The sequence below is a fragment of the Phodopus roborovskii genome, unplaced genomic scaffold, assembly GCF_943737965.1.
Source record: "Phodopus roborovskii unplaced genomic scaffold, PHOROB, whole genome shotgun sequence".
NCBI lineage: Eukaryota > Metazoa > Chordata > Mammalia > Rodentia > Cricetidae > Phodopus > Phodopus roborovskii.
The window spans coordinates 12628305-12644773 of record NW_026126541.1 but is presented as its reverse complement, the minus strand read 5'-3'; the positions used below and the strand labels follow the sequence as shown (position 1 = coordinate 12644773).

At 45.2% G+C, this 16469-nt stretch overlaps 1 protein-coding gene across 1 annotated transcript in view; it reads right to left on the bottom strand.

The window, feature by feature from the left end:
• Cfap43 (cilia and flagella associated protein 43) overlaps nt 1–16469 on the bottom strand; it is an 84711-nt gene that overhangs the window by 35262 nt on the left and 32980 nt on the right. The window contains exons 10-15 of the mRNA XM_051199725.1: nt 15281–15361; nt 12915–13063; nt 7012–7115; nt 5377–5517; nt 4049–4221; nt 2723–2872 (exon numbers count right to left, since the gene is read on the bottom strand). Coding sequence (XP_051055682.1) covers nt 2723–2872; nt 4049–4221; nt 5377–5517; nt 7012–7115; nt 12915–13063; nt 15281–15361 — 798 coding nt within the window. The remainder of the gene's footprint in view (nt 1–2722; nt 2873–4048; nt 4222–5376; nt 5518–7011; nt 7116–12914; nt 13064–15280; nt 15362–16469) is intronic.

Here is a 16469-nt window from a genome sequence, read left to right as displayed (position 1 = left end):
GACCAAAGGGGCGATCCCCAGACTGCTCCTGACTTCACTGCTCTTCAGATTCACTCAGACTGCTGTGCTCTCCTCATCGTGGCTAGAGACTAACTCTCAGACTGAACGCCTCTACTTTTTATACCTCTCAAGTCCTGGGACTATTGGCATGAGCTCTGATTAACTCTCTGGTAAGGGTTGTCTTGGACTCAGAGATCCATCTGCCTTTCTCCTGAGTCCTGGGACTAAAAACCGTGTCCTACCACTGTCTAGTTTCTGTAGCTGCTGGGATTAAAGGTGTGCACCACCACTGCCTGACCTCTATAGCTTGCAGCTGGTTTTGCTTTCTGAATCCTCAGGCAAGCTTTAACAAATCATAAATAATAAATCCCCACGGCCAGGTTCCCGTGACTAACTCCATCTGTGTAGGCTTTTGTCTGTCATGGTGCGCACCATGCGGCAGACACGGCAAGAGTTTCCCAATCAGTCACTTAGAAACAGTCTCCAGGCCTGCAGAGATCACTCAGGGTGTTAAATGCTTGCAGTGCACACTTCACAACTCGAGTTCAAGTCCCCTGAACCCTTATAAAGGTCAGAGGAAGCCGTGTAAGCATCCCTACCTCAGCATATGCCCACAAAAACCCCAGAAGTTGGTAGACTAGCTAGCATGGCTTTGGCAGCTGCAAAGACAGTGTGAAGGTTGTCTCCTAAAGGGAAGCTTGTGCTCTGACCTTTATACCCTGCCATGGCCTGTGCAGGCTGCACCCCCCCACAGTGAATATCAACACTCACGAATCTCACACACCAAGAAAAGAGAAAGCCCAGTCCCTAACAGTCACGGTTTTCCCATAGAATGGTATTGAGTTTGTCCACATTTGTTTTCATCTAAAGAGGAAATAAAGGAACTGCCATGTGCCCAACCAGGGACTCAGGCATCTGTGGACATTGGGGGAGTGTTGTCACATGGATAGTTATGACATTCCAGGTGTGTGGAGGAGAGGAGTGGAGAACTGGGTAAGAATCACTAAGCAGTTTAAGTCGCACAGATGGGCTGTACAATGCAGTCTCAAACCTCGAACGCATGGCCGACCTTCTAGGGAGGAGCAGCCATTCTCAGTTTCCCAGAGGTCTGTGGGCAGCGAAAATCGGATGCTGGTGTTGGTGAACTCAGACAAGGGGTTCCCTGACCCCTTCTGCTCTTTCAGCATTTTTGAAGGGCAGGGGAGGCTAGCAACAATAAGCCAAGGTCCTCCAGGCCAGAGTATGTGTGTGTGTGTGGGGGGGGCAGGAGCACATCTGTAGTGTGTGGGGAGGGGCAGGAGCACATCTGTAGTGAGGGGGCAGGAGCACATCTGTAGTGAGGGGGGCAGGAGCACATCTGTAGTGAGGGGGGCAGGAGCACATCTGTAGTGTGTGGGGGGGGCAGGAGCACATCTGTAGTGTGTGGGGGGGCAGGAGCACATCTGTAGTGAGGGGGGCAGGAGCACATCTGTAGTGGGGGGGCAGTAGCACATCTGTAGGGGGCAGGAGCACATCTGTAGTGTGTGGGGGGCAGGAGCACATCTGTAGGGGGTCAGGAGCACATCTGTAGTGTGTGGGGGCAGGAGCACATCTGTAGTGGGGGGCAGTAGCACATCTGTAGGGGGGCAGGGGCACATCTGTAGGGGGTCAGGAGCACATCTGTAGTGTGTGGGGGCAGGAGCACATCTGTAGTGGGGGGCAGTAGCACATCTGTAGGGGGGCAGGAGCACATCTGTAGTGGGGGGCAGTAGCACATCTGTAGGGGGCAGGAGCACATCTGTAGTGTGGGGGGGCAGGAGCACATCTGTAGTGAGGGGGCAGGAGCACATCTGTAGTGGGGGGCAGTAGCACATCTGTAGGGGAGCAGGAGCACATCTGTAGTGTGGGGGGGCAGGAGCACATCTGTAGGGGGCAGGAGCACATCTGTAGTGGGGGGCAGTAGCACATCTGTAGGGGAGCAGGAGCACATCTGTAGTGTGGGGGGGCAGGAGCACATCTGTAGGGGGCAGGAGCACATCTGTAGTGTGGGGGGGCAGGAGCACATCTGTAGTGCCCTATCCGTGCTCTCTGTGTGCACATCTCATGTAACTGGCAGGCTGATGGGGGAGAATGTTAACAGTCGTTAACATGCTCAATGAGAAAGAAAAACAGAGAAATGGGGTCAATTTTCCTAAGGAAGTTGATTTTTCTTCTAGGGGCTTTGTTCTTGCCTGAAATCCACGTACATGCCCCACCATGTGAAGATTGTTCCTACTTAATTACAGGCATGTGTGGGTATGTGCCCTGGAGAGCAGCTGCTGGTGGAGGCCAGGGCATAGGATACCCCTGAGACAGTGGTATAGGCAGCTGTGAACCACTCAGCCCAGCTGCTAGAACCACACTTGAGGCCTCTGTAAGAGTAAACAGAGCCCTTACAAACCAGCAGCATCTCTCTGGCCCCTGCCTGATATATTTTTTATATAAATTTTTAGATTTATGTTTGTTCTATGTGTCCAAGTGTTTTGTCTACATATATGTACGTGGACCATATGTGTGTGTAGTGCCCACGGAAGCCAGAAGAGGGTGCTGGATCCCTTGGAACTGATTATGAGCCACTGAGTGAGTGCCGGAAACTGAACCTGAGTCCTTTGCAAGAGCAATAGATGCCCTTAGCCACTGAGCCATCGCTAATACACACACCCCTCCTCCCACTCCCTGACCAGGAATTCTTTTTAAAATTTACCAGACTGAAACTGTCTCGGACACAGAGGAATCCACACTTGGCTATTGTCAGGAGCCATAGTCCATGCGAAGACAAATAGATCATCCCAGATCCATACTGTTTGCTTAGGACTTTTTGGTGTGGCTTAAGGATGTAGACACCATCGTGATTCTGCCAATCAAAGCAGAGAACAGTATTGTGGAGAAGGTAAGGCCAGTGGCAACTTTGGTTTTGCAGGTGTACGTTACAAGCGTGGTCAGGTTCAAGTCCCAGAGTGCTGTCCTTGGAAATAAGCCTGGACAGGACAGAGTAGGCACCAGTGTTTATACCATGTATTAATTATGTCTCTACAAATAAAAGCTGGGTTTGCCAGCCAAGGAGCATGTTTATTTATTTAGGTGCTGGAATCACACTCAGGCTCCTGTGCATAATAAACAAGTACTCTTGAGCACAGATCTACATTCCAGCCCAGGAATAGTCTCTTTACATGTAATTCCGCCATTAAGGGTCCAAGCCTATACTCAGGGTCTGTGTTTTCAGGCATCATTTTTATATGCCATCATGCACAAATCAAAATACAAGTTGCCCATGTCCTCGCTACGAGTCCCATGCACCCCCTTCTCCACACCGCAGACATGACCCTCCTTTCGTCTGAAGTGTCCTTCTCCACTCCGCCCCGCCAATCCTATTCCACTTCCCTGTGCCTGACCTCCTCCCTCAGGGTATTAAATGTTCCTACTTCCCCTGCTTCTCCTACAACAGTTCTCTTGAGTCTCCCATTACCGAAGTCCATCCCTTCTTTTTCGCTACTATCTATGTCTAATACCGGCTACAGCGAGAGAGAACTGGGAGAAGGTAAATGTGAGTCAGAGACGCATGGTGGGATCTGGGATCGAGTCTCTTCCCATACACCTGAAGACAGCGGAATGCTGGGCTGCTATGTGCGGCAGGGCGTGCCCCTGCCCCGGAATGCAAGAAGCTTGAAGAGATGAAGCAACACCATAGAAAAGTAGCTTAATTATTTTGCACAATTTTACTTAGGGCCAGGGTATAAAGTTTTACTGAAGATTACCTACCTCACAGCCGCTGGCCTCTATGGGACAGATCTAATGCCGGATGGCTTTTAAGGCACTAGACAAATACTACATCACCTACATGTTTATCTGACAAGAATGCTGTCTGTGGCCCAAGTGTCACTCAGTTGTACACGTGATGGATTAACCAGTGACTCCCATGCCTCTGCTTTTATAATAAAGCCGTTTGCTGCTTGAATTACTCGGCTCAGGCAGCCAAGAGGATCTTATCTGATTAGCAGACACCAGTCTGGATCACTGGAATCTAGCATACCTTTTCCGGAAGCAGATAGCTACAGATGTATGGCACCTGGCTGCAGAAACCGTAGATCTTGTTGCTTTCAAAGGCCAGCACAGCGGAGGACAGAGCGTGCTCCACCTCATACAGGAATTTGTGGATGAAGGCATTCTTCAGTATTCCTCGTTCATCAGAAAAGTTTTCAGAAACTAAGATGGGGAAAAGAGCAGAGCTCACATGCACCAAGAGTTCACTCGGGCAATCAGTAGGCACACTTATGAAATGCAAAATAAAAAAAGTAAATAGTTGGTAATAGGACAGAGGCTATTCGGTGTTAAAAATGTTAAAACAATTTACCTCAGCCAGAGATACTTAACCCTGATAGTCAGGAAAATATATTTCATACCTTTCATTTCATAAACTAGCTTAAAGATTAACATTAAAATAAACATGACAATACCAAGATTCCTTTTTTTCCTTGACTTTTTTTTTTTTTTTTTTTGGTAAATGTGTTACTGGCTTCAAACTTGCAACAATTCTCCTGCCCAGACTCCTGCATGGTGAGATTACAGGCCTCTCCCTTCCTTCCCCCCTCCTTCCCTGTTCCCCTCCCTCCCTCCCTTTCTCCCTCCCTCCCTCTTTCCTTCTTCCTGTCTTCCTTTTTTGCTTGAGAGAGCATCTCACTATATACTTTGGTTGGTTTAGAATTTGCACATAGAGCAGGCTGTCTTGGCATTCACAGAGATCTGCCTTGCTCTGCCTCCAAAGAGCTGGCTTCTTTATTTTTTTAGATTCTTAGTTGAGACAGAAAAGAAATTTGAGGGGTTTTCCCCCCTTATTTTCTGTAATTCTATATTTTTAAAATTTCTAGCTAGATAGATTTGTCAACAAGACAAAAAGAGTATCCGGTTTTATAATCCCATGTAGCCACACTGTAAAACATCTGAATTTAACTGTGAATATTTAAAACTGCAGAATGAGAACCTTCACAAAAGGCCTTGGCATGGCAGCTGAACTTGTTTCTTTTCTCTTATTAAAAAAAAAAAAAAAAAAAAAAAAAGAAGTCAAATAAACATTTCTGAGTTCTGAGGCATGGAGAAAAGTCCATATGTCACACTGCTTAACACCCGCCCTCTCCAGCATTCACTTTTTGATTGTTTGTTTTTGGGGAGTTGAGACCAGGCTGGCCTCAACTCACAGAGATCCACCTGCCCCTGCCTCCCAAATGTTGGGATCGCTTTTAAAGACTTGCAGAGGACAGCAACTTCACCATGTCTTTGCCAGAAGACTACCAAACCAAAAGAAACCATAACGACTGCAACTCATCTGGGCCGGGAGGGAGGGGCCAACTGCTTGTTCATCACCTTCTGATAACATGGCGGGCAGGGTGAAGTATTCCAGCCTGCTTCTTCCCGTCTCAGGGAGCGGGGACAGTACCAGCACTTCCACCATGTCCGACACTGGGAGGGACACTGTGGATATCTGCAGAATGTCTTTGCTGGTCTCTGAAAGGGAATGGGTCATCGGCTGAGTTTAAAGAATCTTGTGTCATTCTAGTTAAGATACAAGAGGTTCTACTTTCCCGATTCTCAACATGGCCTTTTGTTAATATTACACACACACACACACACACACACACACACACACACACACACACACACGTCCCAAGTTGTGTTTTTGTGTGTCAAAATAGAGACATTGTTCTCCACCCAGTCTCTAGTAGCACATTTTATTAACTGATTTTTACACTGGGACATTTCGGATGGACTGAGAGGGTGTTTTTCTGATTAGATGTCTGAAGTGCATTTTCCAGCCAGGTGGGTTTAGTCCTGCTTACGTCTACCAGGGGAACCCTCTTGAGTCTGCCATCTTTGTTTGTCTCCTCTGAACCCCCCCCCCCCCGGTGTGCTCATGTCCTGGCTCTTTGAACAGCTGTGCCAGCCAGTTCCAGGGCTCTTACACGGGGCAGCTCACACACCGGTGCTCTTGGCATCATGACAGTTGTAGTGGAAACGCACCTGGCTCTGGGTTTGGTCCTTGGGGAAATCCTGCTCAATGGCCTGTGCCACGCCACATTTACCTCTCACCTGGCACTGCACAGTACCGCCAATTTCTTCCTCCTTGCAAGGCACTCAACAACACAGCTTCTACCTTCCATAACCGGGAAGGCTGCAAATGTCTCAGAAAATTGCGTTGCAGTGACCTCATCCTGGGTCTTACTTTCTCTTCCTCTCATCTTATTTATCTCCATCATCTCCCTTCATTTCCTGGCATCGCTGCGATGCAAGGGTCAGCCTCGGGTCCCATCCGTGGTTTTGAGCCCATTAAGGCAACACACCGCCCATTACTGCTTTTCAGCTCCTTGTGTTCTCTTCGATGCCTTCTGCTTTCCTGGGTCTCGACAGTTGCCACACGAGACTTCAGTCCCTGGACGCTTACTGCGTCATCTCACCATGTGCTGAGCCTGTTCCCTCCATGGCCCATCCATCTGTGTGGCTCTCAGGGACACCTGCTGACTGAGTTCACGGACTCCTGGGCCTGCCTAACCACTCCTGCCTGAACTTTCACCCATTCTGTCTTCCTTGAGCTGATTCTGGAAAGGTCGGTGCAGGTGTTCTTGGAACCCCCTGGGGCTTCTCACTGCTTCATACTGTGCTTGCTGCTTCAGTGAGAGGCGAGGAGGATTTCTGTTGGATTCCCAGCTTTTCCTCCCCTTATAATGTCAACATGTTTAGATACTTCACTAATTCATTCACTAGTTGATGTAACACTTTTTAGCATCACTCACATACCAGGCAACTCTAATAATCCAAATTTCTCCAAATATTTAGGGAATTTAACTTATACTTAAAGTATTCTTCTTCAGAAAAATATGACAGATGTAATTGTTTTTGCCATAATTCAAACTTTTAACTTAAATTCTTGGTTGTAAAGTGATCTAAAAACAAACAAACAAACCAAACCAAGCAAAAAAACCCAATAAATTTGCTGTAGCATACCAGTGTATCCAAAAATATGAAATGATCTTGAGGGTCTGGCATCGATAACAAAGATGTTTCCCTCTTCTGTACCGACTAACAGAAAAATTCCCCGCTGGTCGTAACTAGGAGAGAAGAAATCGAATGTCTAGATTGCTTGGTGCTAAGTGAGCTTGCAGGATGCTTGATCACAGAAACACATTCTAAAGCAGCTAGGCTTACAGCAAGTGGCATTTATTTATGTATTCCTTCATTTTGTGGTGCTGGGGTGGAACTGAGGGCCTTGTGCACACAAGGTCGCCCATCTACAATCAGGCTATATCCCCACCCATACGGTTTGTGACGTTAAAATATTCTCTGACTTTATAAAAATCTACATCTACATGTTGAGTAGTCATTCTCTTCTGAACCGATGCTACCCCAAATTTAACTTAGAAATATATAATCAAGAATATTGAGACGTTGCTCAGTGGTAGCGGGCTTGACTAGCATCCGTGAGGCTTGAGGTTCAATCCTCAGCACAGAAAAAAAGAAAAGGAGAAGAAGCCAACATCCAGTCAACCAGAAAATGCTCAGGAAAGACAGGCAGGTGTTTGATGGTAAATTGGTGGAATGCATTGGCAGAGTTTTACCTGTGATGGGTGTGACATTTCAGTACCTTACAACTGCCGACCTTACACAGTGAAACATTCCTACAAATTCCTCCAAACAGGAAAGAATAGAATGTGAACGGGGGGGGGGGGGGGGGGGGGAGGTCTGAGAAATGATGGCCACACAAGAAGATATAATTCAGAAAAGCAGGAAATAAAGAGGGAAGTCACTTTAGTTTCCTCTGTGCTGGAGCCCACAGAGATCAACAGGGACAATTTAGACATCATGAATAAATTGGTTAAATCTCAGAGACATGAGATATATTCAACATATGCAAAATATTATATGCAAAACAACACAAAATAGACTTAAGAGTAGAAATCACCTAATTATCTCAATGGACACAGAAGAGGCTTTGATGAAATTCAATGTCCCTTCATAATAAAAGTTCTAAAAAAAAGCTCCAAGGAACTCAAGGAACATATGTGTGTATAACAAAGACTACATATGACAAACTCATAGTCCAAATTCTAAAATTTGGGGAACATTGAAAACATTTCTACTAATACTTGGAAAGCAAAAAGGATGTCAACTCCCTCCACTCTATTTAATGCAATGCCAAAAGTCATTAGGACAGTAAGACAAGAGAATGAAATAAAATGGGTACAAATAGGAAACAAAGTAATCAAAATACCCTATTTGCAAGTCACATAATACCTATAGTTCAAAGACCCTATGGACTCTACCAGAAAACTCTTTGATTAGGTAACACTTTTTAACAAGTAACAATACAAAATCTACAGCACAAAAAAAGTGCTGAAAGAGATATTTGGAAAAATATCCCATTCATAACAGACTTATTTTAAAAGCTAGAAACAAACACAAGCAGGGAGGTGAAAGACCTCTGCAATAAGACTTTACACACACTGGAGAAAGAAGATGGAAGACCTTCTGTGTTCATGGATTGGCAGGATTGGTGTGTGTGATAAGGTCACTATTACCCAACGTGGTCTTCAGCTATGACACAATCCTCATCAAAATCTGTGATTTTCTCCATAGAACTAGAAAAAATCATCTTAAAATTCACATAAAAACATGAAAGATCCCTGGATACGAACAGTCATTTTCAAATACATGTTTGACGAAGTTTTCCATGTTCTTGGGTATCAGGGAAATGCAGTGAAGACTTCTCTGAGACTCTACCTCTTCCCAGTTGGTATGGATGGCCAGCATCAAGAAAACAAACAACAACAAAGGCAAGTAAAGACACAGGGAAAGAGGAACCCTTATTTGTTGGGGGGCGGAGCTCTAAACTTGTGTAGCTGCTATGGGAATAAGTACAGAGGTTTCTCAAAAACCTAAAAGTTGAAATAATATATGACATAGTCTTGTGTAGCATCTTCCCTAGAGATTAACATCTTCCACCTGGAAGGGAACCCTCTAAACACCCTGGGTGTGCAAGGGGGTGTTTGAGTGTGTGAAATAACACCATATTTTAGACTGGATGTTTCCAGGAAGGTGAAACAGGGTGCTCTAAGGGAGGGTGAAACTTTCTATATTGCAGCAAAATTTGTTAGCCTCAGGCAGTAAGCAACTCAAAACAGCTTCAGGAAGTCCCAGAAACTGATCAGGTTTACTTGTCCCTCCCTTCCAAAGCACATAGAGTAGTGAGTCCTGCTGAGAGACTGACCCACAGGAGGCTCAGCCCAGCCCCAGCAGCCTAAAGGAAATAGAGCAGCTGAGTTGCCTAGAAGACACAGTGCCCAGTCACGCTGCCTGGAAGAGCTCAGACTGGCAAAGGACACTCTTCACCCTGTTGAGCATCCTACAAGCTGTGCAGCACGCTCCAGGGTTCCACCTTTTGAGAGGTTTGGTGATGCACTTGTCTTTGAGTCCTCTTTGCTTCCTAGAAGCAGCCCTCATCCCTAGTCCTGGAAGGAACTCTGCTGGTTGGATTTTTGTTTGGTCAACTTGAGGCAAGCCAGGGTCATCTGGGAAGAGAGAGCTTCAACTGAGAAAATGACAGCATCAGACTGTCCTGTAAGTAAGTCTGTGGGGGGATTTTCTTGAATAATGGCTTGTGTGGGAGGCTCAAACCCACTTTGGGTGCTGTTAGCGCTGGGCACAAGGTTCAAGGCTGAATAAGAAAGCTGGCTGAGCAAGCTGGTAAGTAGCATTTCTCCTCCGCCTCTGCTTCAGCTCCTGGTGCCAGATTCCTGCTCTGACTTCCCTTCATGATAGACTCTAATCTTTAAGATGAAATAAACCATTTCTCACCCCATCCCTCTCCTGTAAAAATAAAGCCAACCAATAACCAAACAAAAGACAACTCATGCTGGTGAAGATGTACAGTAAGGAGAACCCTCATTCATTGCTGGTGGGAGTGTAAACTTTACAGCCACTATGGAAATCGGTGCGGTGGTTCCTTAGGGAGCTGGGAATGGATCCACCTCAATGTCCAGCTATACCACTCTTGGCTCTTGGGCATATGCACAAAGGACACATCATCCGACCACAGCGACATCCATGTTCATTGCTGCTCTATTCATAATAGCCAGAAATTGGAAACAGTCTAGATGTCCATCAGTGGGTGAATGGATAAAGAAAATGTGGCATGCTGCATGGAGGCCCTTAACTGGGGCATGTTGCATGCCTCATCCCACCCACTAAAACCCCAGAGACCAGGGGGAAGCCCCAAACCACCCAGAAACACATTTGCCACCATGGGAGCCTTGGCCCCGCCCCCAACTGGGAAAGGAGAACAACCATCTGTATCTTATCACATCATCATGATTTAATGTTAGAATTCAACAACAGCACAAACTGCGGAGAGCTAACACACTCATGGAAACTTAACAATGCTCAATTGCACCAACTCTGGGTCAAGGAAGAAATAATGAAATTAAAGACATCCCAGAATTCAATGAAAACAAACACACAATACACGGTTCGTAGCACCGAGTGCCGACATAAAAACCGGAGAACAGTCACATTAGAGAATTCACAGCACACCTGAAACCTCTAGAACAAAAAGGAGCGAACTCACCCAAACCACACAAACACACAACTAAGAAAGACCAATCTTTCTCATGAACATTGATGCAAAAATACTCAATAAAATACTGGCAAACTGAATCCAAGAACACATCAGAAAAAGCATCCACCTTTATCAAATATGTTTCATCCCAGAGGTGCAGGGATGGTTCAACATACAAAAATCTGTCAACATAATTCACCATATAAACTAACTGAAAAAAAAATCTCACTAGATGTTGAAAAGGCCTTTGATAAGATCTAACAACCCTTCATGATAAAGGTTTTGGAGAGATCAGGGATGCAAGGAGCATACCCAAATATACAGCAAGCCAACAGCCAACAACAAAGTAAATGGAGAGAAACCCAATGTGATTCTTCTAAAATCAGGAACAAGAGAAGGCTGTCTACTCTCTCCATATCTCTTCAGTATTGCACTTGAAGTTCTAGCTAGAGAAACAAGACAACAAAAGGAGATCAAGGGGATACATATTGGAAAGGAAGAAGTCAAACTGTCACTATTTGCAGATGACATGATAGTTTACATAACTGACCTGGAAAACTCTACTAGGGAACTCCTACAGCTGATAAACACCTTCAGTAATGTGTCAGGATATAAGATTAATTAAAAAAAAAATCAGTAGCCCTCCTATATATAGATGATAAAAGAGCTGAGAAAGAAATCAGAGAAACATCACCATTCATAATATTCACAGACAACATGAAATATCTTGGGATAACTCTAACCAAATAAGTGAAAGGCTTGTATGACAAGAACTTTATGTCTTTAAAGAAAGAAATTAAAGAAGAAACAAAGTATGAAAATGTTATCACAAAACTTATTGCTTATTTTACAGTAACTAGTAGAAATATCTTTGAGAATATTACTTCAAAGGATTTGAAATAATTTAAATTTCCATCATTATACCACTGTTTGAGAAAAATGATGAAGTGTGTATAATAGAGTTCCATGTCACCACCATACAGAATGTGGATGTTGAACATTCTCCAGTGGGACTGGGAGATAGCTCAGTTGATAAAGTATTTGCCCCTCAAGCATGAGAGGACCACAGTTCGAGACCCAGAACCTGCCCAAAAAAAGCCACAGTGGCCTCTGTACCAGATCTCAGGGCTGTAGAGGTGGAGACAAGATCTCTGGCCCTTACTGGCCAACCCACCTAGCCTAGCCCAATCAGTGAGTTCCAGGCCCACTGAGAGGATCCATGCCCACAAAAATGAGGCAGCTGGCATCTGAGGAAATGCCTTTCACACATTCATTCACCTCACACAAGAACACACACACACTCCAGCCTCACACAAGAACACACACACACTTCAGCCTCACACAAGAACACACACACACTCCAGCCTCACACAAGAACACATACACACTTCAGCCTCACACAAGAACACACACTCCAGCCTCATACAAGAACACACACTCCAGCCTCATACAAGAACACACACTCCAGCCTCATACAAGAGCACACACACACTCCAGCCTCACACAAGAACACACACATACTCCAGCCTCACACAAGAATACACACACACTTCAGCCTCACACAAGAACACACATACACTCCAGCCTCACACAAGAACACACACACACACTCCAGCCTCACACAAGAACACACACTCCAACTTCACACAAGAACACACACATACTCTAGCCTCACACAAGAATACACACACACTCCAGCCTCGCACAAGAACACACACACACTTCAGCCTCACACAAGAACACACACATACTCCAGCCTCACACAAGAATACCCACACACTTCAGCCTCACACAAGAACACACACACACTCCAGCCTCACACAAGAACACACATACACTCCAGCCTCACACAAGAGCACACATTCCAGCCTCACACAAGAACATACACACTCCAGCCTCACACAAGAACACTCACACTCCAGCCTCACACAAGAACACACACATACTCCAGCCTCACACAAGAACACACACACACACTCCAGCCACACCCAAGAACACACACACACTCCAGCCTCTCTCATTATTATTAAGTGAAGATAAATACTGGTCTTTTGTTTATTTATGGATAAAAATGTATTTGGAAATCGACAGTGGGAATAGGTAATCGGCTGCTTCCGGGAGGGAGTTGTGTGTGTGTGAGACTTTCTACTCTATGCTCATTTGTACTTTTTGAATGCCGAACCGAGTTAATGTTCAAAATAAATGAAATGTGTAAAACCGAAAAACCAAGCCTGCTTCTCTGGAACCCTTTATCAATAGGCCGGATGATAGTGTGGCCCGAGGAGGAGAAACTTACATCAAGATCTTCACCGGTGACTCGGAGAGGAAGACCCTGTTAATCACCTGAGGGGACTCCACATTATGGATGTCCAGGAAGTACAGGTAGCCTTCGGCTGTCCCCACGACGGCTGATGAGGAGGAAGGGCAGCATGCTAGAGTGGTTGCCTGTTTAAGATAAACCTCAGAGAATGAGACTGGGCTGGGCATGTAGTTTAGGGCTGTCGAGCTTGCGTTTAGCATGCTCCAGGCCCACTATTTCATCCTCGGCCCAACCCCCCCACCCCACCTCAGATGCTTAGAATTTCTGAAAAGCCTACAAGCTTGTTATGGTACATATTTCTTTTCAGAAAGTCAACATTCCTGAATTGGACCAATTGCATAAGCAAGCACAGGAGTATCTATGTGGTATTTTATACTAAAACTAGAACGATAGAATTTTCTAAAGAGGCATGCATGAAAACTCAGCTGTAGTGTCACAGGGAAACATGGGGTCCCTCATGTCACTGGGAAACATGGCGTCTGCTTACGATTCTAAGTCTCATATATGAAAGAATGCAGAATCAGACTCAGGCAGAAACCCAAGGACATTTTTATTGGGGCCCGAGAAAGAAAACAAGCGGGCAAGCCAGATAGAGATTTGTCTGCTGTTGTGAGGACAATGACAAGTAAGACTGGGCCGGTGACAGTGTCCAGGGGAGCACTCAAGGCCCTGACTCTCAGAACAGGGCATTCTTCTAGGTGTTTGGGTTTTTGGATTTTGTTTTTGTTTATTTGTTTGCTTTTGCAGGAGTTTGTGAGTGCAGTGTGCTTGCGTGTGTGAGTGTCCACATGTATGTGTAAATGTGTGCAATTATAGGCCAAGGATGATCACCAGCTATCTTCCTTGATTGCTCTGCACCTTATATGCCGAGGCAGGGTCTCTTGCTTGAACCCAAGGCTTGCTGACCCAGCTTGTCCAGCCAGCAAGCTTGCTCCACCAAGGCCTGCTTCTGCCTCCCACACACTGGGAGCACAGGTGGCCAGCACTTCCATAGGTGCTGGAGATCCTGGTCCTTAGGCCTGTGTGTGTGTGTGAGAGAGAGAGAGAGAGAGAGAGAGAGAGAGAGAGAGAGAGAGAGAGAGAGAGATGCTCCTCAAATTACCAACTGAAAATCTCCTATATTCTAGAGCTATAGTGAGCTGCTCTAAATAGCAATCAATAGCCAGGGGACTCGTGTCTCTCACAGGTGACATGGCGGTGCTGGGCTGGGCTCCTTGAGAATCACAGCCTGAAGTGTTCACAGGGAAACAGCTGCAGCAGAAGCAGAGTGTTTGGCTTCAGCATCACTGGGCCTGTCCAATGATCATTTCTCTGTAGTGCCGTGGGATCTACCATAAAGAAAAACCCATGGCTCCCAAGCAGAGGCTGGCCTACAGCCATGTAGCAGGCCCGGCTTGGAGCTCAGTGGAGGCTGGCTAAGGCCTTCTGAGAGTGGCTGTATTCTGCCTTGTCCAAGAGGAGCAAGGTGAATCCTGGTTTGCAGCCTCCTGGGTGGGGTGGAGGGGACTGTCATAAATTTCCTTCTTGTCTGCAGAGATGGATGTGGAAGTCTCTTTAGTTCTAGAAGTTCTCATAGAAACTGATATATACAAGCCTTTGCCACACAGATTATGCAGTGTTTTATATTTCATGGCTTTATAAGTCAAGACTTTTTATTGCTACATTTCTGGGAAGAGAGGCAGGGAGGCAATTTTTTTTATTTTTTTATTTTTTTTGCAACTTGTAACAGTATATGGCATGATACTTAGTATCATGTCTTATGTAATTGATTGGTAGCTTTTAAAATTGACATTTTAAATTTTGTAGGAGCGAAGGACTGGAATTACCTTGCTTTCTAAGATGTAATGGAAACAATTAGGTCTTTACATATTTTTTTTACAATATTTTTACGCAAAATGTACTGTGAATTGTGCAGAAGTGATGGCATGTTGAGGAATGTGTCATGAGTGAATGACAGCTAACATCTAGGTGTCTTCCTTCTATAAAAACCTGAGAAATCCCCTCCCATCATTTCTAAGGCTTGGTGGAATGAATGCGACCCCTTGTCAGGGCTGTGCTTATGTTGATTTCACAGGAAGTAGTCCCTTAGAAGACACTCTTCAAGACCTTCAGCGAGGGTCTTCATCCTTCTCCTACGGGACGGTTCCCTTCTCTGATACTGTGATTTGAGGTTCACACTGTGCAAGGTGGGTATGATTAAATCAGGGCTTCTTAAACTCTAACTCTCTGTGGGTGAAACAACGTAGTATCAAGGACTTCCACAGACCGCTGGGATGTGAAATAGAAATGTGAGTGGAGTTAGAATCAGTATTTTAAACACTGATTTTATCAGGTACACTTACTTGAGTTCCCAGCAAAACCCTGCCGACACACGTGCAATCCTCTATCCACAAAATAGAGATTTCCCCTGTATTAGTGAGCGTCTGCAAGAGAAAGAAAGGCAACCGTGAATGGACTGTTAGACTCTGCTGTGCGAGCACGTGCTAATTATCTAGTATGTTAACCTGGGGGGGGGGTCAGGTAAAGCGTCTCTGTTTGTATAGGTTATTAATTATTTATAAATTCAACCTCAATTCTTATTTTCTATTACCCTTTTTTATCCTCCCCCCCTCCCCCCGCTTCCACCCTTTCTCAGTCTCTCTGAAACAAGGTTTCATATATAACCCAGGCTGGGCTTGAACTCCCAATCGCCCTGTAAAATATTCCTTCACACTGCGTGAATATATGTCACTGTGATTTGTTTAATAAGGAAGCTGACTGGCCAATAGCTAGACAGGATAAGGTTAGGTGGACCAGCCAAACTAAGAGAACACTGTGGAGAAGAGGGGCGGAGTCTCGGGGTCAGGAGGAGGAGCCATGAGATGCAGGGCAAGTGGATGGGAAGTGCGTAGATGAGGTAAACAAGCCTCAGGGCAGCACATAGATTAATATGAATGGGGCAGTTTAACTTAAAAGAGCTAGCTGAAAACAAGCCTAAGCTATTGGCCAAGCGTTAACAATTAATATTGGGCCTCTCTGTGGTTATTTGGGAGTGGGCTGGTGGAATGAAAAACTCCACTTACATCTACCTGCCTCCTTCCCACAGGCTAGAATAACAGACACAAACTGTTATACTTGGGCTCCTTTTGTGTTCTTAAAACAATTATCTTCAGCACTTGTGAGGCAAAAGGAGGTGGATCTCTGAGAGTTTGAGGCCAGCTTGGTCTATATAATGATTTCCCCACCAGCCAGGATTACCTAGTAGAGATACATTCAGTGGGTAAAGACACTTGCTACGAAGCCTGATTGACTTGGATTTGATCTCCGTGGTAGACGGAGAGAACCAACTCCAACTTCCACAAATTGTTCTCTGAACCCTCATTGTGAGAGGGCATGCCTGTACACACACACACACACACACACACACACACACACACACTACATAAAAATAATAAAAATGTAAGACATAAAACAAATCATCCCTTAAATTTTTATTGATTCTTTAAGAATTTCACATCATGCACCCCAATCCTGCTCATTTTTCAGTCTCTT